Genomic DNA, 23,522 nt, shown 5'->3' with positions numbered 1-23,522 from the left:
CACTACTAAACTGAGTAGTGATTTACCACCAGGAGGAGGTTCTTACTCGTTGGTCTGAAGATGACCACAGTAGTGGTCGAAACCGGCCACCGTAATAAATAAATTGTGATCAAGACTGTTTTTGATAGTAAATATTTGTAACACATTGATCACTGTTCACTCCCACAATGTAGTCAATAGTAACTATTACAATTTCCTCAAGATCCTGGCACAAGTTTCAGTGTGGCTGTCCTCAAAGAAGGCAGGCCTATTTCTTGCCATTAGGTCTAATATATTTCAGTCACGAGTGGGCTTCTAAACTATCTGTTCCAAACAGTTCCCAGAGAAATCATTCACTACTGTTTCACAGGATGTCCACCACTTACAAAACTGTATTAATCCCCCTTGATTGCTTAGTGATCTCGACCAATGATTGGGGAAAATATGTACTAATCAGTTGAAGTTCTGTTTGAAGTTTTAGTTTAACATTTGGGGGTATGTCTAGTGATTGGTAGATGGATCTAATTATAAGTTTATGCACATTGAATTTCTCTTCAGCAGAATTAAAGGCAGACATGTTATTCAAGAACAAAAGATTTGTTTTTGGTGTGCCCAGTTCATGTCTGGTGATTTCAGCTTGGAGAGCTGTGAGCTATAATTTGGCATGGCATATATATGATTAAAAAGTTATTATAACAAAGTGTACTTTACACACAAAAATCCTGTGCTAACGAAATAATACAAACCTGATGTGGTAAGTTTTTATATGGTACATCTGATGTAGCAAGCAATAAAATTGGAATGCTTGGATTAAGCAAACGCAAATTTGATAAAAATACAGCCTGCAGAGTTTCAGCAACAAGAGACCACCACTGAGATATTCCAGGTACATATATGACGGACGGAGTATTTCGGCGAGCTTCCTGGAAAACCTGCGAAAAGCAAGATGAAACATCAGCACTCCCAAGTATTTACAGTTAATGTCAAGGCTTTTTCTTACAAAGGCCAACAAAAGTAACATAAAACAATAACAGACACAAATTTCTTAAATTTCAATAGCACTTGCCATGGATATCACACTGCTAACAATTTTCTGACTGAGTTGTTATCAGTCACTTTGCAGCTAGAAGAGATGAGCCAAACAACTGTTTGTGCCTCAAATAACAAGTTGTTTTATGTCAACTACTGGAATTATTCAGATTAACACTATTACTAGAATAAAACAAGTTGACATGAAATAGTTACTTCTGGTGTTTCACATTAGCACTAGTACAGCCGCAAATAACAACTACTATTAACTGACAAGGGAGAGTCCTAAATTATAACTAAGTGAGAATCAAGGGAACCCAAAAGTCACCATCCAGATGACGACTTTGTGATGAACTAATACAGACTACCTATTCACCAACCCACCTCGCAGACAATGAGACCAATCAGCTTTCTATTCTCTGGATTAAATGTATTATGGTTGTCACAAAGACTGACAGCCAAGAAACAATAATGAACTGGAACTGGGCATGCTGACATGAACTCTGAAATTCAGAAACTCTCAGGTTTGGTCAGTGAGTATAGGTCTGCTGATGTTTGTCAATGTGTGTGTTTTGCCAAATTCTGCAAGCTTTGGCACTCTAGCGTCTGATTGCTGAAGACAATATTAAAATCTTGAATGCCTGGTGCTCTGTAGCTTTTAGATATTAATTTTGTTAAAGGACATCTTCTAAATGCTTATTAGTAAAACCAGTGTTCGACTGTGCAGCCCAATGTCAGTGACACCTAAACAAAGGAAGAAACAACTGTATGAACATAAATTCCTACACTGTGACAATTGTAAATATAATAGGAGAAACATAACTCTACTTGCATTATTTATATCTATGTCAATGACATGCTTGTTCAGCTTGATAGGCACCTAGTAAGCTAACAACCATGCAATATCCAGAATTCAATTTCAACCATGCCTACCAGCACGTATATGCGGAGAGGGAGCGGGCCAATTTCCTGGATTTTTGGTTGAAAATATACTTTTTTCCCAAGTGAATGTACATTTTTTTCCGTGTTAAAAGTGACAATTTACTTTCCCCTCAGAGCTAGAAGTTTCCAGTCCTTTGAATGGTAAAGAATTTATACAGCAGTGTAGAACTTCTAGCCGCTTTAGCAAACAAAACCCAGTAAAAAACGTGGCAACATGTACACTGCATATCTCCATATTAAGATAATATAAATACGAATTCCACCAAATACAGCACAGCTACAAGAATAGCCAAGCTTCCACGTATAATATTGGTCTTTTAAAGCGAATGTTAACCTTTAAGAAATCAAACACAAATAAGTCAGTAAAATTTCAAACAATGACTTAAGTGTCTGACCTTCAGGGTATGAAATTTTTCTCAATGGCTGATGAAAGTAACGCTTCTCAAAGCAACATTTGCAATATTTTCCCATGATTTGCTAGAAATGTAAACAGTTGCGATATCACGCTTATTGAACGCTGTTTGTTGTTACAAAGTATTATATAGCATTCGTCCTAAAGCCTTTGACAAGTTTTGCTGTTGGTACACACTTCTGTGTGCACTGTGTTCTGTTGTTGTAAATGGTGCATTTCTGTTTTGCAACTAAAGTTTTATTTGGATGTTATTCTCTCATTTATGTTTTATTGCTTCAGTATTATTCTGCTGCAGAAGGCTAAAGCAAAATTCGTTGTTAGTGTAAGTTCTTACCAATAAAAAGTGCAAAAATTTAACTAAAAATTGAAACAATGAAGAATTCCTGGTGTTTAAAAAATTCTCACATTTTTTGCCAGATTTCCCAGTTACCTCGGGGCATATACACCCTGTCTATCTTAATAAGATAGGATACAAAATGTGGCCTTTCTCACAGTACAATTGTCATTTATGTTAATGCTGTCAAATCTTAGATGGTGACAATTCTTTATACTTCTGACATTACCATCATTTAACATAAACATGGAACTGACATGTCAAAGAGTCTATACTGCCTGTCTTTTATTTCTAAGATCACACTTATACACATCTGTCACACACATTCGCATATGTAAAAAGCAGTGAGTGGACAATTGTTATATGCGGATAGAATGTACAAAAAGTATGAAATTGCAAAACAGCCCAACAGACCACGTCAATTTAGACCATTTTACATGCAGGATATGGAGACACTCCAGACCAAACTTTTCAGTTAAAATGCTGCAGAAATTTTGTATATAAATCTTATCCCATCCATAACTCTGTTTGTTCATTAAGTATGTTGTCCAAGTACTTTGTTGTGTGGGTGTAGAATTCAATTTCTTCTGTTGTTGTTGTCGTCTTCAATCCCAAGACTGGTTTGATGCAGCTCTCCATGCTACTCTATCCTGTGCAAGCTTCTTCATCTCCCAGTACCTACTGCAACCTACATCCTTCTGAATCTGATTAGTGTAGTCATCTCTTGGTCTCCCTCTACGATTTTTACCCTCCACGCTGCCCTCTAATACTAAATTGGTGATCCCTTGATGCCTGAGAACATGTCCTACCAACCGATCCCTTCTTCTGGTCAAGTTGTGCCGCAAACTTCTCTTCTCCCCAATCAGATTCAATACTTCCTCATTAGTTATGTGATCTACCCATCTAATCTTCAGCATTATTCTGTAGCACCACATTTCGAAAGCTTCTATTCTCTTCTTGTCCAAACTATTTATCGTCCACGTTTCACTTCCATACATGGCTACACTCCATACAAATACTTTCAGAAATGACTTCCCGACACTTAAATCTATACTCGATGTTAACAAATTTTTCTTTTTCAGAAACACTTTCCTTGCCATTGCCAGTCTACATTTTATATCCACCCTACTTCGACCATCATCAGTTATTTTGCTCCCCAAATAGCAAAACTCCTTTACTACTTGAAGTGTCTCATTTCCTAATCTAATTCCCTCAGCATCACCCAACTTAATTCGACTACATTCCATTATCCTCGTTTTGCTTTTGTTGATGTTCATCTTATATCCTCCTTTCAAGACACTATCCATTCCGTTCAACTGCTCTTCCAAGCCCTTTGCTGTCTCTGACAGAATTACGATGTCATCGGCGAACCTCAACATTTTTATTCCTTCTCCAAGGATTTTAATACCTTCTCCGAATTTTTCTTTTGTTTCCTTCGCTGCTTGCTCAATATACAGATTGAATAACATTGGGGAGAGGCTACAACCCTGTCTCTCTCCCTTCCCAACCGCTGCTTCTCTTTCATGTCCACCGAATTCTCATAACTGCCATCTGGTTTCTGTACAAATTGTAAATTGCCTTACGCTCCCTGTATTTTACCCCTGCCACCTTTAGAATTTGAAAGAGAGTATTCCAGTCAATATTGTCAAAAGCTTTCTCTAAGTCTACACATGCTAGAAACATAGGTTTGCCCTTCCTTAACCAAGATTCTAAGATAAGTCGTAGGGTCAGTATTGCCTCACGTGTTCCTACATTTCTACGGAATCCAAACTGATCTTCCCCGAGGTCGGCTTCTATCAGTTTTTCCATTCGTCTGTAAAGAATCCGCGTTAGTATTTTGCAGCTGTGACTTATTAAACTGACAGTTCGGTAATTTTCACATCTGTCAACACCTGCTTTCTTTGGGATTTGGAATTATTATATTCTTCTTGAAGTCTGAGGGTATTTCGCCTGTCTCGTACATATTGCTCACCAGATGGTAGAGTTTTGTCAGGACTGGCTCTCCCAAGGCCGTCATTAGTTCCAATTGAATGTTGTCTACTCCAGGGGCCTTGTTTTGACTCAGGTCTTTCAGTGCTCTGTAAAACTCCTCACGCAGTATCGTATCTCCCATTTCATATTCATCTATAACCTCTTCCATTTCCATAATATTGTCCTCAAGTACATCGCCCTTGTATAGACCCTCCACATACTCCTTCCAGCTTTCTGCTTTCCCTTCTTTGCTTAGAACTGTGTTTCCATCTGAGATCTTGATGTTCATACAAGTGGTTCTCTTATCTCCAAAGGTCTCTTTAATTTTCCTGTAGGCAGTATCTATCTATCTTACCCCTAGTGGATAAGCCTCTACATCCTTACATTTTCCTCTAGCCATCCCTGCTTAGCCATTTTGCACTTCCTGTCGATCTCATTTTTGAGACATCTGTATTCCTTTTTGCCTGCTTTATTTACTGTACTTTTATATTTTCTCTTTTCATCAATTAAATTCAATATTTCTATATAATTCCAATCCCAAAGAAAGCAGGTGTAGACAGACGTGAAAGTTACCGAACTATCAGTTTAATAAGTCACAGCTGCAAAATACTAACGCGAATTCTTTACAGACGAATGGAAAAACTGGTAGAAGCGGACCTTGGGAAAGATCAGTTTGGATTCCGTAGAAATGTTGGAACACGTGAGGCAATACTAACCTTACGACTTATCTTATAAGAAAGATTAAGAAAAGGCAAACCTACGTTTCTAGCATTTGTAGACTTGGAGAAAGCTTTTGACAATGTTGACTGGAATACTCTCTTTCAAATTCTGAAGGTGGCAGGGGCAAAGTATAGGGAGCGAAAGGCTATTTACAATTTGTACAGAAACTAGATGGCAGTTATAAGAGTCGAGGGGAGTGAAAGGGAAGCAGTGGTTGGGAACGGAGTGAGAGAGGGTTGTAGCCTTTCCCCGATGTTATTCAATCTGTATATTGAGCAAGCAGTAAAGGAAACAAAAGAAAAATTTGGAGTAGGTATTAAAATTCATGGAGAAGAAATAAAAACTTTGAGGTTTGCCGATGACGTAATTCTGTCAGAGACAGCAAAGGACTTGGAAAAGCAGTTGAACGGAATGGATAGTGTCTTGAAAGCAGGATATAAGATGATCATCAACAAAAGCAAAATGAGGATAATGGAATGTAGTCAAATTAAGTCAGGTGATGCTGAGGGAATTAGATTAGGATATGAGACACTTAAAGTAGTAAAGGAGTTTTGCTATTTGGGGAGTAAAATAACTGATGATGATCAAGGTAGAGAGGATATAAAATGTAGACTGGCAATGGCAAGGAAATCGTTTCTGAAGAAGAGAAATTTGTTAACATCGAGTATAGATTTAAGTGTCAGGAAGTCGTTTCTGAATATATTTGTATGGACTGTAGCCATGTATGGAAATTAAACATGGACAATGAATAGTTTGGATAAGAAGAGAATAGAAGATTTCGAAATGTGGTGCTACAGAAGAATGCTGGAGATTAGATGGGTAGATGACATAACTAATGAGGAGGTATTGAATAGAATTGGGGAGAAGAGGAGTTTGTGGGAAAACTAGACAAAAAGAAGGGACCGGTTGGTAGGGTGTGTTTTGAGGCATCAAGGGATTACAAATTTAGCATTAGAGGGCAGCGTGGAGGGAGACCAAGAGATGAATACACTAAGCAGTTTCAGAAGGATTTAGGTTGCAGTAAGTACTGGGAGATGAAGAAACTTGCACAGGATAGAGTCGCATGGAGAGCTGCATCAAACCAGTCTCAGGACTGAAGACCACAACAGCAACAACATTTCTTCTGTTATCCAAGGATTTCTACTATGCTTAGTCTTGTTACCTACTTGATCCTCTGCTGCCTTCACTACGTCATCCCTCAAAGCTACCCATTCTTCTTCTACTGTATCTCGTCCCCCCATTCCTGTCAATTGCTCCCTTATGCTCTGCCTGAAACTCTGTACAACCTCTGGTTCTTTTAGTTTATCCAGGTTCCATCTCTTTAAATTCCCACCTTTTTGCAGTTTCTTCAGTTTTAATCTACAGTCCATAACCAATAGATCGTGGCCTGAGTCCACATCTGCCCCTGGAAATGTCTTACAATTTAAAACCTGGTTCCTAAATCTCTGTTTTACCATTATATAATATACCTGATACCTTTTGGTATATCCAGGCTTCTTCCATGCATACAGCCTTCTTTTATTATTCTTGAACCAAGTGTTAGCTATGATTAAGTTATGCTCTGCGCAAAATTCTATCAGGTGGCTTCCTCTTTCATTTCTTAGCCCCAATCCATATTCACCTACTATGTTTCCTTCTCTCCCTTTTCCTACTCTCGAATTCCAGTCACCCAGGACTATTAAATTTTCGTCTCCCTTCACTATCTGAATAATTTCTCTTATTTGGTCATACATTTCTTCAATTTCTTCGTCATCGGCAGAGCTAGTTGGCATATAAACTTGTACTACTGTAGTAGGTGTGGGCTTCATATCTATCTTGGCCACAATAATGCGTTCACTATGCTGTTTGTAGTAGCTTACTCGCATTCCTATTCATTATTAAACCTACTCCTGCATTACCCCTATTTGATTGTGTGTTTATAACTCAGTATTCACCTGACCAAAAGTCTTGTTCCTCTTGCCACCAAACTTCACTAATTCCCACTATATCTAACTTTAACTTATCCATGTCCCTTTTTAAATTTTCTAGCCTACCTGCCTGATTAAGGGATCTGATATTCCACACTCCGATCCGTAGAATGCCAGTTTTCTTTCTCCTGGTAACGACATTCTCTTGAGTAGTCCCCGCCCGGAGATCCGAATGGGGGACTATTTTACCTCCGGAATATTTTACCCAAGAGGAAGCAATCATCATTTAAACATACAGTAAAGCTGCATGCCCTCTGGAAAAATTACAGCTGTAGTTTCCCCTTGCTTTCAGCCATTCGCAGTACCAGCACAGCAAGGCCGTTTTAGTTATTGTTACAAGGCCATATCAATCATCCAGACTGTTGCCCCTGCAACTACTGAAAAGGCTGCAGCCCCTCTTCAGGAACCACACGTTTGTCTGGCCTCTCAACAGATACCCCTCCGTTGTGGTTGCACCTACGGTACGGCTATCTGTATCGCTGAGGCACGCAAGCCTCCCCACCAACGGCAAGGTCCATGGTTCATGGGGGGAGGCAATTTCTTCTAGAATGTTTAATAATCTAGCCCCTTCTGCTTTTGAAGAATGATGATGTTTTTATTAGTGTCACGAGCAGATATTATATCTGGCACTCCAGCCACAGCGGCTGGAGACTGTGTGTGTGTGTGTGTGTGTGTGTGTGTGTGTGTGTGTGTGTGTGTGTGTGTGTGTGTGTGTGTGTTTCCAAAGAAGGCGTTTTGGCTGAAAGTTTAAATGTTTTGTCTGCAATGTTTGCTTGTGTGAATGAATGGTGTTTGTTTCTTTCTCTTTCTTTATCTGCTGATTGCTGTGGTTGAATATGTATGTGTAAACATCTTTTAATTGTATCTGTCCGCAATTTAATGTGTCATCTTTACGGTAAGTAGCAATCAGTCTTTTTCTAGATAGTTTATAATTACAAATTAATGAGTTTTGAATTTTTCCATTGTACGCACTGTGAAACCTTGCTTCTTGCCAAATTTCATGATTCTACGTGGGTAGGAAGTCAGTGAGCGCAAAATATGTTACATAAATGGCCATATCCCTAAAATATGAAATTACAGATAAAGAAGCTATTGTTTCTCAGAAAATACAAGTGAAATGGTTGGCCTTGTGCTAGCAACTTCTTGTTTATTGGTATAAAAGTTCCAATAAAATTGTGCATTGCCATGCATTTTTACAATGAGTGAAAATCAGCTACCAATATATTGAATAACAGCTTGTGTGACAGTTACCTGAATACATGCCTCCTCTGGAGTGCATCCTGACACACCGAAGAGCTTAGCCAGATCAAGTGTGTGTACTGGCAAATGTTCCATGTGATGCAACAAGGCTGGACCAAGATGGGTTGTCTGACCGTGTGCTGCAGAATCCCCTACAAGCAGCAGTTGAGGCCGATGGATGCCACCAGTGCTGGTAGGACAACAGTCAAACTCTGTTTTCATTTAATGTCACCACATATCAAGAAAACTGATGCTTACTAGTTACCAAAATGTGAAATAATTGTAAAATGCATTGGCTGCTTCAATCAACAAAAATACTCTCTGAATTTTAGACCTATTTTAAGCTTGAAAAGTTCTTCAAACAGGTAAATTAATGTGCAACCAAACTACATCAATTCACACGACAGTGTCTGCTAAACAAGATTATTTTTCTCTCCGATATATAACCTACTTTATCACACAGTCGAATTATGTGAAGTTCTATTAAATCCACAAGCAGTCTAACCTCCTCTTCTCTTCTCTTCTGCAGAATGAAACAAAAGTAGAAACAGAACCCAGTGCTTAAGGGGAGTTGGAATGTGCTGTCCCGACAATGTTAAATTCAGTGACTTGGCTTCCCTGTATTTCAGGAAGCACTGTAGCCATTGACATGAAACTTTTACAGGACATTAAACTGTATGTTCTGAGTCTACAGAACTACAATAATTGCATCAGTCACTACTTTCGGAAATACAATTTTAAATTACACCGTTAAAATTTTTTTTGTACTCTTTTTGTACGTTATCCTACATAATTTTAATTATTCATAACATTATGTTCTTCTTTGAGTTCAGTAGACACAGGATGTGTGTGTAATTAATCCCTGAAAATCTGAATACTCTACTCGAAGTGGTTTCCGAGATTTAGGGAAACATGCAACACAAAAAACTAAATTTTCAGGAACGGCTTCTAAAGTTTCAAAAGACTGCAACTCAATATATGTTAAATTTTTTTTTTTATTTTTAGTAACACAGAAGCACCCTGCACCATACTGTATATCATACTCTTGATCTTTTTCTAAGTTTTCCTTCTTTTGGACTCCTTGGTGACCAACTGTGCTGCATACTCTGCTTTATCAATGCGAACCTTGTCCATCTGTTCCAGTTCTCTGATGCAGTTTGCTCCAGGATTAATTCTCACCCTACCAATGTTGTTGTCATTAAAAGCAACAACAGCATCAATAACCCCCCACTTTAGTGAGTCTGAACATGCAGACACTTCTTCAGCGATTCAGGATTTGCCAGGTCTCTGTAAATAGGTTTTATGATACTCATGGCTGTTGCTGGGATGGAATGTTTAACGGTATTGGGCATTATGGTAATTGCACCAGGAATCACGTCCAGGAGGGCAAAGGTGGTTTACTGGTTTTTCAGCAGTTGACAGTCTGTGGAAGAAAGTAGCCCACGCTGTCTGCCTCATTTTCAACAAATCCTCAATATTATTTCTAATGGACATCCCATAATACTGCTGTAGTTCATCACTCATTTTGCCTGTCAGCCTGCCTCTTATGGTTTTACAATCAGAAAATTTCTTGGCTCTCTAACTTTGTTTCAACTTCCTCAACCTGGTGCCCATCCTCTTCTTGACAGGACATGACATTTAACCTTCATAACACAGCAATCCATAGCCTTCTATATCAAAAATTACCAATTTTATTAGATCTTGAAGTAATGCACATAAAAATTTTAACGCTTTCAACCGATGTAGATTACGTTTAAAAAAATAAAATATTTCCCATATGAGTGTGTGTGTGTATATATATATATACTGAAAATTTTGTAATGAGATAAAAATCCGAAAACGTGAAAAAAAAATTTTTTTCCCATGCTAACTACCCTTAAGTAACCAGTACATGAGAATTTTGTGCCTTTATTTTGCTGAATTGACATGTAAAGTTTACTGTAATCTGTCTTTGTTTAGTTCTTTGCCATGGGATATTGTCCATAGATTCCACTATGATGAGGAGAGAAATAAAATATTAAGAACATAGAAAAATGCTGAAGATGACACAACAGCTGAAGTCAAGGATGAATTAACTTCAAACAATGGAACTTCAGGTTGGAATATCAACAATATATTGAAAAGATAGATTGCTATTCATCATAAAGATGACACACTGAGCTGCAGAAACACACAACAAAAGACACTTACACATTATCTTTTGGCCAAAGCCTTCATTAGGAAATGACAGACAGACAGACAGACGCACGCACGCGCACACGCTCATTCACACTAGCTACACCTCATGCAAGCATGACCACTACCTCCGGCAGCTTTAACTGGAATTATTCCGCTAATATATGTCTTTTTGTTGTATCTGCTTGCAACTCAACACGTCATCTTTACAGTGCGTTGCACTCTATCTTTCTTTCATATTGATAATGAATGTAAACTTCCACTTCCATGTGAGGGAGGGGGAATGAAACAGAAAGCAAGCATGACTACTGTTACGCATCAGTCTTGTCTGTCTGACAGAGGAAATTTTAAACAACAAGGAAAAGCTGTCTCATCGTAACAGATTACCTCATTAAACTGTGGAGCACAATATAATCATGACAAGATATTATGTAAAACTGGCAACCACTCTTACCCGGGAGACAATTACGTCATACAAAAAAACTACAATGCAATTCAAGAGGCGTGAAAATCAGTAACATTCAAGCACTCATTTGGCAACAGCAGTTTCTACACTTATTTTTTTGAGGAGAGAATGGTCCACGGAAATACTTAATTAGTTTGTAACGTTAACAAATTTGACAACATGTAACTGCGTGAGTTCATGAATTCTAGAACACCCAAATATCTCGTCTTCCAATAAAATGGTATCTCAACCAGGGCCTTAAAAAAAAAAAAAAGTTCCCTGAAAGTAGGCACCAGTTCTAATAAATGATAATTTAGGCCTGCAGCTGGTTGTATTTGATATCTTCCACTAACATGCAAAATAAGGGAAAGGTAACCACTCAATCATAGAGGAATGGTGCCTGGTGCACACAAGCACATAACAGAGCCACATAGACACCCATGTTCTCACACTCGCAGTAGTAACAAGACTGATTACTGAATATTGATTATCGAAAGCAACTGCCTGAGCTGATGGAGGGGGGGAGGGGGGGGGGGTGTTGTAGGAAAGGATGCAGATGCAAGTAGGGTGTAGCAGGGTAGTGTCAGGCATATCTTTTACCAGATGACTTAGTGGCTGCACAACAGGAGTGGCCGCACAACACGATGAAAGGAGTTCAGAATGTAGAATATGTAAGGGATAGAGAGAGGAGAAGGGGAGAATGGAGAGAGAATGGGTTGACAAAAGGAGGAAGGGGGGTTGAGAAATGGGGAAGGGAGGGGGCTGACAGGGAGGGGGAGGGAGAGAGGGGATGAGGGAGGGAGGAGGTGAGAGGGAGGGAGGAGGTGAGAGGGAGGGAGGAAGTGAGAGGGAGGGAGGAAGTGAGAGGGAGGGAGGGAGGAGGTGAGAGGGAGGGAGGGAGGAGGTGAGAGGGAGGGAGGGAGGGAGGAAGTGAGAGGGATGGAGGAAGTGAGAGGGAGGGAGGGAGGAGGTGAGAGGGAGGGAGGGAGGAGGTGAGAGGGAGGGAGGAGGTGAGAGGGAGGGAGGAGGTGAGAGGGAGGGAGAGAGGAGGTGAGAGGGAGGGAGGGAGAGAGGAGGTGAGAGGGAGGGAGGGAGGGAGGAGGTGAGAGGGAGGGAGGAGGTGAGAGGGAGGGAGAGAGGAGGTGAGAGGGAGGGAGAGAGGAGGTGAGAGGGAGGGAGAGAGGAGGTGAGAGGGAGGGAGAGAGGAGGTGAGAGGGAGGGAGAGAGGAGGTGAGAGGGAGGGAGAGAGGAGGTGAGAGGGAGGGAGAGAGGAGGTGAGAGGGAGGGAGAGAGGAGGTGAGAGGGAGGGAGAGAGAGACCACGTTGGGGGAGGAAGAGTGGTGGGAGAAGGCAGTACCCAATCTGTATGGGGAAGGTGTGATGTGGACAGAAAATAGAAGGTGAGGCAGTGGGAAATAAGTTAGCAGAGGTTTAGACCATGGGGATTGTGAGGGCACAGAATATGCTGGAGGGACAATTCCCACCTAAACAGTTCAGAGAAATTTGTGATGAATAGAGTATGAAAATGGCCCATACAGTGCAGCAGCTGTTGAAGTAATTAGTGCTGGGACATGCAACATGTTTGGCAAATGGATGGTCAAGTTTGCAGTTTTCCACATTTTGGTAGAGGCCATTCATGTGAATGGGCAACTGATTACTTGTCATGCCCACATATGTGGCCCCACCTTTTATTTGGGCAGTTAATGTTCCATGGCCTCGTGGCCATGGGCATGGTGGATGTTCGTTTATGAGAACGTTGCATGCACAGTGACCACCTACGAGTCTGGTGGTAATTGGACATGAAGTGTAGAAAGACAGTGAAAGAAGTGGGCTGCTTCTTGAATGTAGGATAGGAGGTTATGAACCATGGTTTTGAGGTGGTGTTGGGGACATTGCTCCCAGCCACAACTAGAGAACCTATGGGAGATCTGTAGGTTTGGTGTAGGGTGTGGGGGGTTGCTGATGTGAGGAGAGGGGTCAAATCAGGTGACAGGTTTTGGGATGGACCTAAGGCCTGACGAGCTGCTGGAAGTCCTCTTGGACTTCTAGGATGGGAACATGACCTTATGGGTTGCATTCAGGGCTCTCAGAAAGTTGACAGGTACCCTCGGCCACATAGTCATACAATTCATAACCACTGTGGTTGAGTCTTTGTCTGAAGGAAGGATGAATGGTTTTCAGGATGTTACAGCTATTGAAGGGCAAGCACTTTATTGTTGTAACAGAATTACAGAAGTTGCCGTTAGAGAGTAAAAGGTTATAGCACCACAACACTAATGACTTGAACAGCTGCTTCACTACATATGCCATTTGTATACTCCTTTCCAACACAAGTTTCTCTGGACTATGTGAGTGGGAATTGTATCTCCAATGCATACGCCACTCTTCCAATCCTCCTGGCCTAAACCTTTGCTAAGTTGTTTCATCACCACCATCTTCCTCTCCTCCCCTCCCCATATCTACCTGTTTGCATGCTCTGAACTGCTTCCCTCTTGTTGTGTAGCCACTAAGTCATCTGGCGACAGACTTCTTCGTACTACCCTGCTAACCCCTCTTCGGTTCACATGTCTTTCCCTACCCCTTCCTTATCTCAATCAACCCAGGCAACTGCTTTCAATACTCAATCTTCTATATATTGGCTTTTTTTTTTTTTTTGTATCATGGTATACTTAACCGTATGAGCTAAGTCTAATGTCTGAAGAAGGCAATATGCAACTTTTAATCTGATCATGCCTCGTGAAACACTAGTGTCTAAGGCAATCTTCAAACTGAGAACTGATTTACCGAAGATTTTTAAATAAAAAATTGCCTCTCCAGCAAAAAGAAATTATGTGAGACTGTAAGTTTGCCGTTTGATCACCATCCATCAACACACAAAAATAAAAATAGTCTGTAAAAGAAATAAATATATTAATTAAAACATACCCAATAACATTCCGAGATGTGCTGTGAGGAAATGACAGTCTCAGAATGTCAATCGCTTCACCAAGTAAATCCTTCAGCAGTGGTTCAACTAGCTGTGATAGTTTTCGTCCAACACATGGTGCAACACGATGTGCTGCAGGCACTATGTACTTTTTTGCTCGCAGAAAATCTAATTTATCCACCTTGCAATACAAAGAAAAAATAGAGAACTTTATAAGATTATAAATGTATGTACACTGTAAACATTGCCTACTGATACGGTTTACTGTCAAAAATGGTATTTGCATATTTAAAATCAATTTGATGATGATACCACAAAAAATTAAACAAATTACAAATAACAACCACAATTAGGCACTGCAGTAAATATCACTTGTGAAAGAATGCAAATAACCTTAAATATTACCTTCACTGCTTTGGGATCAACCAGCAATTTTTGCCTCGAATTGTAAATCTGGGGATATCTCCGCCTTAAGCTTTGGATTACAGCTTCAGAGCACAGAGCTTGTAAGTCCGAGCCACAATAACCAACTGCCTGTTCTGCCATTGAAACTAATAAAGATGGTGGAGGTGGTTCCTGCCAACGGCTGACATGGATGCGCAAAATTTCCTGCCTTTCCTGTAACAGACAAAAACAAACATGACAATTATTATACATGTAACTATGAAACATTACATCTACTATATGTTTGTAAGACATTAAGGAAGAGGTTGCAACACCGTATCTTGATATAATTCTACGGGGGATACCACAGGAACAATGAAGTAAAGTAATAAGATGTACACATACATTTCTGGATATGAAGTATATGCACGAGATCAAGCAAGTACCAGATTCAATGACTGTTCACTCTGGTGGGCAATTTCATGTGGCAACATCTATCAGGTGCTGACAGTGTCGAACCCTTTCTTGTGGTAACAACCACTAGATGCCATCACACACAGTGAAATCTGTGGCAACCTTGCCAGAGGACACACAGCCCCATGTAGTTTTTCACTTTCTGTGAAGTACAGCTGTTTCTAAAGACAGCATGGTTAGTAAATCGAATTGTCATACTGACTTACTGACTGTGATGACTTTAGCTATATAAGAAGAAGATGGATAAATTCTAAACTAAAGTTGTTCAGATTTCCCTTAAATGACAATAAAATGTTACATAGGCAGATTCTGAATTTGGACTGATTCATGTTGACATCATGAAGCATTGAAATTCCTGTACAAGAACTTTATTAAATTTCTGCATTCTACATCACTTTTTATACTAAAGTGAGAGCAAAAGCGAGTAATTTGTTGGTTCTTTCTGCCATTCTATGAGCATTTAGTTAGGAGTGATGGAACAAAACAGGACATAACAAACATATCATTACAAGAATGCTTGCAAATATTGAGGTTATGCATTTTCTACAATGCTGTTTTACACTGGGGGGAGTTATAAAATGTGTGGCTCTAAATGTCTTTACTTTGTTGTCCTCGCATATTTGAGCAGCTAATGTTGACAAGCTTCAATGGTCTTCCTATACGACATATAAGAAGGCTGCAATATCGCATTTTCCTTCAAATTCCAAGAGAGGAACACAAAATGTAATCTAATTAAAATTCTGTAAAGGTAACAATATAAACCAGAAAAAAAGTAGCAGGTAGAATTCAAATTTCTAGTGGAATTAATGGCCAACTCAGACGTAAAGCAGTTGTCGTAAGCAAACTGAGGGCTTGTAAGATATACAATTTAGCCTTTTACATTTCATTAGCATTATATATTAAGATTTTCAAAAGGACTGCAACTGAAAGGAACTTACCATGCTTCAATCTAGTTTGATAATATTTTTTCAATGCTCTGAAGTGTTATATTTGTGAAAAGTTGACTGGAACACTAATTAATATACAGCTTTTTCCCCCTTCTGTTCCAAATTCACAAAGGTTTGAACTTTAAAGTAAATTGCGACAATTTTCATCTCTAAATTTTCAATGTCAAAGAGCTCACTACAAATTTCTGGAAATAAAGATGTAATAAATATTTTGCTTTAGGAAATTATCTTACCTCTCAATGGTGAGAGCCTGAAAAATTTATGACTTATCAAGTAAGTTTCCTTATTCCATTAACATGTTTCTTTGTTTATTCAGAGTTCCAGTGTTTTATATTACAATGACTGAAAACATGACACTCAATACAATGTATTACAAACATGCTAAGGACAACAGCAATTCTGCAGGACAGTTATTCAATACTTCCTTGTCATTCAGGAAAATCTATTATCAAAGTGTGAACATTTCTGGTTGAAAGTACAAAACACTAGTTCTCTAAAAATGAATTGTGACAAAACAGACTTGCATAAAGAGTTATGAAGGTGAATTTTAACTCTTGGTATCAATTTCTGTTTAAAGATGAAAATACACATGTGGACATCTAAAATAAATTTAGAACTTTTTAGCATTACCTTCTTAGCTGGTAGAGGGAAGTAGAGCTCCCGATCAAAGCGACCAGGCCGCCTCAAAGCAGGGTCAATTGCATCAATTCGATTAGTTGCACCAATGACAATAACATCACCCCGGTTATCTAGGCCATCCATGAGGGCAAGTAGTGTCGACACTATACTAGCGTGTATCTGATCTTGTTTAGAAGAACGAACTGGTGCCAAACCATCAATTTCATCAAAGAAGATTATGGACGGACGCATCTCGTATGCCTGTGAAAGTACAACATTGCCATTAAACACTACAGAAGTAACTTAATAAAAAAACACAGCATAACTGAATGTGATGCCTTAATATACCTGTTCAAACAAAAGACGCAATTGTCTTTCTGATTCTCCTACCCACTTATTAAGACAATCTGCTCCTTTACGCATGAAAAATGATACTTTTCTATCACCCTGACAACATTCATTTGCAAGCGCCCGAGCGATTAAGGTTTTTCCTGTCCCGGGAGCACCGTGGAAAAGAACTCCTTTCGGTGGCCTTATACTGAAGCGATCAAACACTTCTTTGTATAACATTGGGAAAACTACCATCTCTTTTAGACAACGTATATGCTCTTCCAAGCCACCAACGTCCTCAAAGCGTATGCTCGTATCTAACACGACGGGATTAACATCGGCGAGTTTTTTGCTGGCTTCGTGTGGCCTACTACTCACAGGAAGATCATTTGTATGTATGTTTATGGGAAGGCAACTGTAAAAAGAAACAAAGTATCATTAACATCTCATTTAAGGCACAGAAACCTTATTTTATTGCTTGAAATTTTGCTCCTTTCGATTCCATTATAGTTTACCGTGTCCTGCTTTTGCCGTGGCCCTTCACTTTTTTCCTGTCAAATCTTTCTTCTTCACTGCTGCTCGATGAACTGTCATCGCGGTGTCGTCTTCGTCTGACAGACGATAAAACTGTACGGAAGATTCGGGACGATCGCCGTGGTGGATCTAAAAAATATTAATGCCATTTTACCGTTGAAGTAAGTCCACATCTGGGTTCCAAACTTTGAATAAATACATGCTATTTATAATTTTACATATACTGCTTACACCCCTCAGAACCTGCCATAGCCTCAGGCCAGTAGCAGGGTGCCATTATTTCGCCATATCCCAAACAGTGGGATTTGCGTGCAAGGATGAAAGCGACATCATTGGGGATTGTTTAGGCACTGTGTCCTCAGATTTCACTTTACACTCACCAACATTCACCTGGAACCTCTGCACAGTCGGTTTTGTCTTTCGGAGGTGGTATTTTTCCCTCCGCACTTCCACTTCTTCTTCAGAGTCTGACGAAGTCTGACTGCTTTGTGAGTCACTTGCATCATCACTATCTTCTGAAATAATACAATTGTATGTTATTTAGCAACTTCATATTAATCACTTCCCACATCTGACTGATTCTAAAAGACATTATACAATGGAGTAACACCAGTTAGGAATATCAACAATGTAGGAAAAGATAGATTATTACTTATTGTAAAGAAGACACGTTAAGTTGCAGATAGGCGCAGCTTTTGGGCACAACCACAGCCTTCATCAGGAAAACAGAGAAACACACACAATCAATCACACCTCAGGCATACATTACTGCCAACTCCGATCTGCCAATTGTGTGCATGAGGTATGCTTGCTTGTGTGTGTGTGTGTGTTTCTCTTTTGCTGATGAAGGCTGTGGCCGAAAGCTGTAAGTACACACCTTTTAATGGTGCCAGTCAGCTACTGAACACGACCCTTTTTTTTTTTTTTTTTTTTTTACAGTGAGTAGCAATCCCCTTTTCCTATGTTGTTGTTAAACAATAGAGTAATTGACAAACAAGTCACTAACGTGTTGCTGTTATCCTCCTGTAGGAGGTGGTATGCCGTTGCCGTCCTCCGACCTTTGAACTGACTTATCCAGCCAGTTATAGGGTGACCTACAGTTTGATGTGGATTCTGAGCATGATGCAACTTTGCATTTTTCACATCGACAGATATTTCCAGAGGTTAAAGAAGTGTGAAGAATGATTAAAAGAAAATCTCTGAAAGTTTGGAATTTGAAGTTAATGTGTCCAGAATTAAAAAAACACAAGAGAAAGACAATTGTATTCAACTGATTTAACTTTCAAATATTTTTGAAATCACTGATCATGAGTAGAAGTCAATAGCTGAAGTTTAAACTCCAGAATAGTTCATAAGGCATTGCAGGGAAAATACTATTCACAGACTTAGTTATGAGTAAGTATAGATTCCAAGACCAGAAAACACGGTACCAGGTAGGATTGACAGAGGACATCGAAAAAGTGCAAAGAAGGGCAGCTCGTTTCGTGTTATCGCACAATAGGGGTGAGACTGTCACTGTTATGATAAACGAGTTGAGGTGGCAGTCACTGAAACAAAGGCAGTTTTCTTTGTGGTGAGATCTATTTACGAAATTTCAATCACCAATTTCCTTTTCCGAAAGCTAAAATATTTTGTTCACACCTACCTACGTAAGGAGAAGTGATCATCATATAAAATAAGGGAAATCAGAGCTCGAACAGAAAGATTTAGGTGTTCCTTTTTCCCATGCGCCATTTGAGAGTGGAATGGTAGAGAAGTAGTATGAAAATGGTTCGTTGTGAACCCTCTGCCAGGCACCTAACCTACAAAATTCTAAGGCAGAGGATTTTCCTACTCCAAATGATGACTCATTTCACTGGGAAAACATCACCAGACACTACATTATTTGGTCAAAAATGGTATTAATCAAAACAAAAATGCTGATTTTTCCAAGTCCACACGGCGAAATGAAAACGGATCATGGCAGCTTTACAGCGAAACGCTGTTTCAGAGGGTTTTGGTGAATGGGGAAATTATCAACAGAGAATAACTTGTATATTCTCCTAGTCAAAGATCATTGTTCTGCACATTTCAATTTGCAACATCTGGTTTCAGCGATTGGAGCCATGCTGGAATAAGAATAGCTGAACATGAAACTTCTACCTCTCACAGAGATTGCTTGTTAAAATCGAAAAACAAAGGAAACAAGGTGAATACAGTTAACGAATGGCTGCTCACCCAGCATTAGCATGAAATTATGTATTGAGGCAATGTGCTAAGAAGCGTTGTTCCTGCAGTTAAAAAAGTTAGCTTCTAGGGGTCTAGCATTTCATGGAGACGAAGGGTGTTTAGCTATGTAAGTAATGGAAATTTCATTATGTATCTGGAAACGACTGCACAATATGATTCTGGTTTTGGCTGAGCATATAGCATGGTTTGGTAACTCTGGAAAAGGATGTACTTAATTCTTGTGACCAGTAATTTATTAGACATTCATACGTCTCACAGGGATGCCTGTGACTCAAAGAAGAAGTAATTAAGTTATTTCTTCTAAATATTTTTCAGATATAGTAGATTCTACAACAGATATATCACGTAATGACAAGTTAATCAAACAATGGAAAATCCAGGATGGAACGTAACAACATTATAACTCAGTTGAAAGATTACTTTTTTTTTTTTAATAAAAAAAAAATGGAAGTCGCACTGGAGAGAACCATTTCTTCATTCCATGCTCAGCTCACTTGGCGAAACTAGTTGGCTCACGAGCTGCACAATGCTGCAATACAGTTTTTTGAGTTAATTCAAAGTTTAGCCAGTTTCTTTGTACATTTGACAGGTATATGGAACATCTTGGAAAAAATTGTTTGATTCTGCGAGTATGACACTGAAGTCACCGTGTACAACTCAATAATAGCATATAAGGATGTTTGTAAGGGTTTGAATTCAGTTTGGAATGCACTGTTTTCTGCATTAAGAACAGTTTCAGAAAATGAGAATGTAGAGTTAGATGTGAAACTTGAAGCCTTCTTAGAAAGTTAAGCAGTATTGAAGCAGCTTTCATGATAGTGTGGGGATGTATTCTTGAACAGTTTGGCAAAGCACTTAAAAATAAAAACCACCTGCAAGCTGAGATGTAGACATTTCTGCTTTTGTTGAAATGTTTCATACTCTTGCAATGTTTATAGCTGAGCTTCAGACATCTTTTTCATTTCAGAAGGATTCAGCTGAAAAGAAGTTTATGGGGATATGGTATTCGAAATCAGTTCCATGTCCTTCAGCTGCTGATAATCAAAAAAGGAAATGAAACATTTAAACACAAGAAATTCTTTGATGAATCATCTAACCCGGGAGAAGAACCCAAATGTCCTGAAGAAGAAACAGGATCAGAATATGTTGAGATCTGGAGAAGCGTGAATATGTTGTATTCTAAGATAATACAAACTCTACAGGATAGGTCACAGAAGACATAGAGAATATAACTTTAAGACTTTAATTTCTCTCAAATGTCACCAAACTAGAAGCTGTTCTAATTTATGATGCTGCAGAGAAACTTTATTATATGGCCATTTATAATATGGCACCCTTAAGATCATCTATCACTTCACTCCACTTTCACAATGAACAGACGACTTTGTAATTTCTCACGAAATGGTACAGTATGTTGCTTCACACTGGAGACAATGCCGATGTCGAAACTTTGTTCTAGCAATCACATTTAGGTCTTCAATATTTTGTCAGCCGAAGGACATAAACCATTCCAATTCTTGATTATGTCTCATTCTTTACCAGGCAATTAACTTAATCCATTCATGCTACAAGATACAGCACAAAATTTCATTGTTATTTTTACAATCATCAACTGGGGATGGTTGAATTAACACACACTGAGACCTCAATTATTTATGGCACACATTTACTGTCTGCAAGAATAATAAATGTGTTTCGCAGCCTCATTACGGAAACATTAGGCTTAACTCAATGCCTGTTTTTTACTTCTTATTAAATTATAACTAATTAATACGTACAAAATGAAGTGTAATTCATCGTCAAAAGTCCAGTTCACTCACTAAAACAATAAACATACTCAACTACAAACCGAACAGGCGAAAATTTTTTCTACGGCTGACTGCAAACAGAAACATGAGAAAGGTTCAACAAATGCTGTTTCCCACAAGGGAGACATTACACACCGTAAGTAGTAAACAAGTAATCTATTATTAGAAAGAATGAGAAATGACAGAAAGAAGTCAAAAGGTCTGAGACAAAGGATGGACAGATGAACGAGGAACATGAATCGTGTGAAAACGGAACAAACAACAAAAATTGGAAGGAAGAAGTGACGGAGGAACATCAAACTAAGTAAAGAACAGAAGACACAAAATTGCAGAATAAACAATAAAAGAAGATAATTTAATATGAAAATCTACAGGATAATAAAATAAAAGAAAGTGGAAAAAAGACAAAGAGAAAGAATCTAAATCATCTGTATAGTGGTGCACCTATCAGAGCCATGGATAGTGTCTTAGCACACTGTCTATGAAAGCAAACTATGTCTGCCAGCAATACATACTTCTGACATATCAGTCATCCTAAGAGGCAGTTCAGCTGACATAAAAAGCTGAACAACACGAGCATGTGTAACCTCAACATGTAACTTCCCAACTATAAACCAATGAGAAATACTGTATGTTAACCCAACCCAAAGCAAATGTGGAATTACAACTTACTTGCTGTGATATCCTAAGGGTTTACATTTGTTATCATTACATTCTCTATCCATTTTCTATACACCTTACATTCTTTCAATCTGCTACAACTGAGTGTAAAATGTCTATTTTCTTTCTATGGTACTGATTTCAGTTTAGCCTTGTTCAAACATTTCATCTGTTACGTAAGTAAGATGCTGTTACCAACAAATACAATTTTAATTCAACCAAGATAGTGATTTACTGTTTCATATCTTAACAAAAATAAAGTATTTGCCAATTTGAAGTACTTTTAAACCTTTCAGTCTCTACTAACATTGTCCCACTGAAACTGGAAAATGTAAATAAAGAAACACAGCACCAATTACTTATTTTTTCTTGTGCAGCATGACACTTTTCGAGTATCTATTCTTGTTAAGCGCAAATATTTACATAACTATTTTGTGTGGTGCCTGCATATGTGTTGTTCTGCATCTCTTGCACTGTAATCGCCTTTTTGGGGGTTATCAGGTACTGTGGCACCTCAGTTATGCAAAAACCTGCCCCCCCCCCCCCCCCCACCCCACAGTCACTCACATTGCTTGTTTGTGAAACATCACAAAAACCCACATAAATATTTGCACTTGATAATGAGAATAAATTCTCAAAACATGTCTCACTAAACATGGGGAAAATATCTTAGTTGCAAAAACATCTGAGCAATGCAATGTGAGCAACTAGTGCTACAAGTGGTTCAAATAGCGCAACAGGTGTCAAGATGATCAGAAGAATCACAAAGCTGCGCACACACTGTAGAGACAGTTTAGAAATAGTTAGGACTGGTCATGATACCTTTATTCGAATGAAACTATGTAGTTACTCCCATCAACCACCACACCAAGCAGCAACTGGCAGCAGTAGGATATCAAGGAGGACTAGCTATAACTTTTATCCATTTACTGGTTCAGCCAGCATAATTGTACATCAATTACATCAGTTCTAATCTCCACAAACATTTTTTTCGTAAAGTATAAATCGCGGGAAAATTATAAATCTGTTCACACAAAATATGGTATGAAAAAACACTGTCAACATAAAAAATTTGACAGAAACGTAAAAAAATGTTGCAAACAGCAGGAAAATGCTAATTATGGGAACATAAAAGCAGGGTTACACAGTATAATTGCTAAGTATTATCTGATGTAACATTACAGGTTTATATTGTTCATTGACAGATTTCGATAATATTATTGTAAAGCTTTGTATTGTTCACTGACGGATTTTCGTATTATTGATGTGAGCAACACCTTGTAGAATATGAGGATAATTTTGATTTAATAGTAATTAATAATAATAGTAATAATAAAGAAGTTCAGGGACCAATAGCATGTAGAACTTCTGAAGAAATCCCAGAACTGGATTCACAGTT

General features: G+C 38.8%; 1 protein-coding gene across 2 annotated transcripts in view; it reads right to left on the bottom strand.

The window, feature by feature from the left end:
* The window catches only part of LOC126279024 (ATPase family AAA domain-containing protein 2-like), a 215,332-nt gene that overhangs the window by 93,928 nt on the left and 97,882 nt on the right, over positions 1–23,522 (bottom strand). For both annotated transcript variants that reach the window (XM_049979414.1, XM_049979415.1), the window contains 8 exons: positions 17,807–17,941; positions 17,408–17,555; positions 16,911–17,307; positions 16,575–16,823; positions 14,545–14,757; positions 14,139–14,320; positions 8,606–8,783; positions 726–911 (listed from right to left, as the gene is read on the bottom strand). In XM_049979414.1, coding sequence (XP_049835371.1) covers positions 726–911; positions 8,606–8,783; positions 14,139–14,320; positions 14,545–14,757; positions 16,575–16,823; positions 16,911–17,307; positions 17,408–17,555; positions 17,807–17,941 — 1,688 coding nt within the window. The remainder of the gene's footprint in view (positions 1–725; positions 912–8,605; positions 8,784–14,138; positions 14,321–14,544; positions 14,758–16,574; positions 16,824–16,910; positions 17,308–17,407; positions 17,556–17,806; positions 17,942–23,522) is intronic.

This window comes from Schistocerca gregaria, chromosome 6 (assembly GCF_023897955.1).
Source record: "Schistocerca gregaria isolate iqSchGreg1 chromosome 6, iqSchGreg1.2, whole genome shotgun sequence".
NCBI classification, from domain to species: Eukaryota; Metazoa; Arthropoda; class Insecta; order Orthoptera; family Acrididae; genus Schistocerca; species Schistocerca gregaria.
Note: the sequence above shows the minus strand (reverse complement) of the source record. Positions and strands in the feature narration are given on the sequence as shown.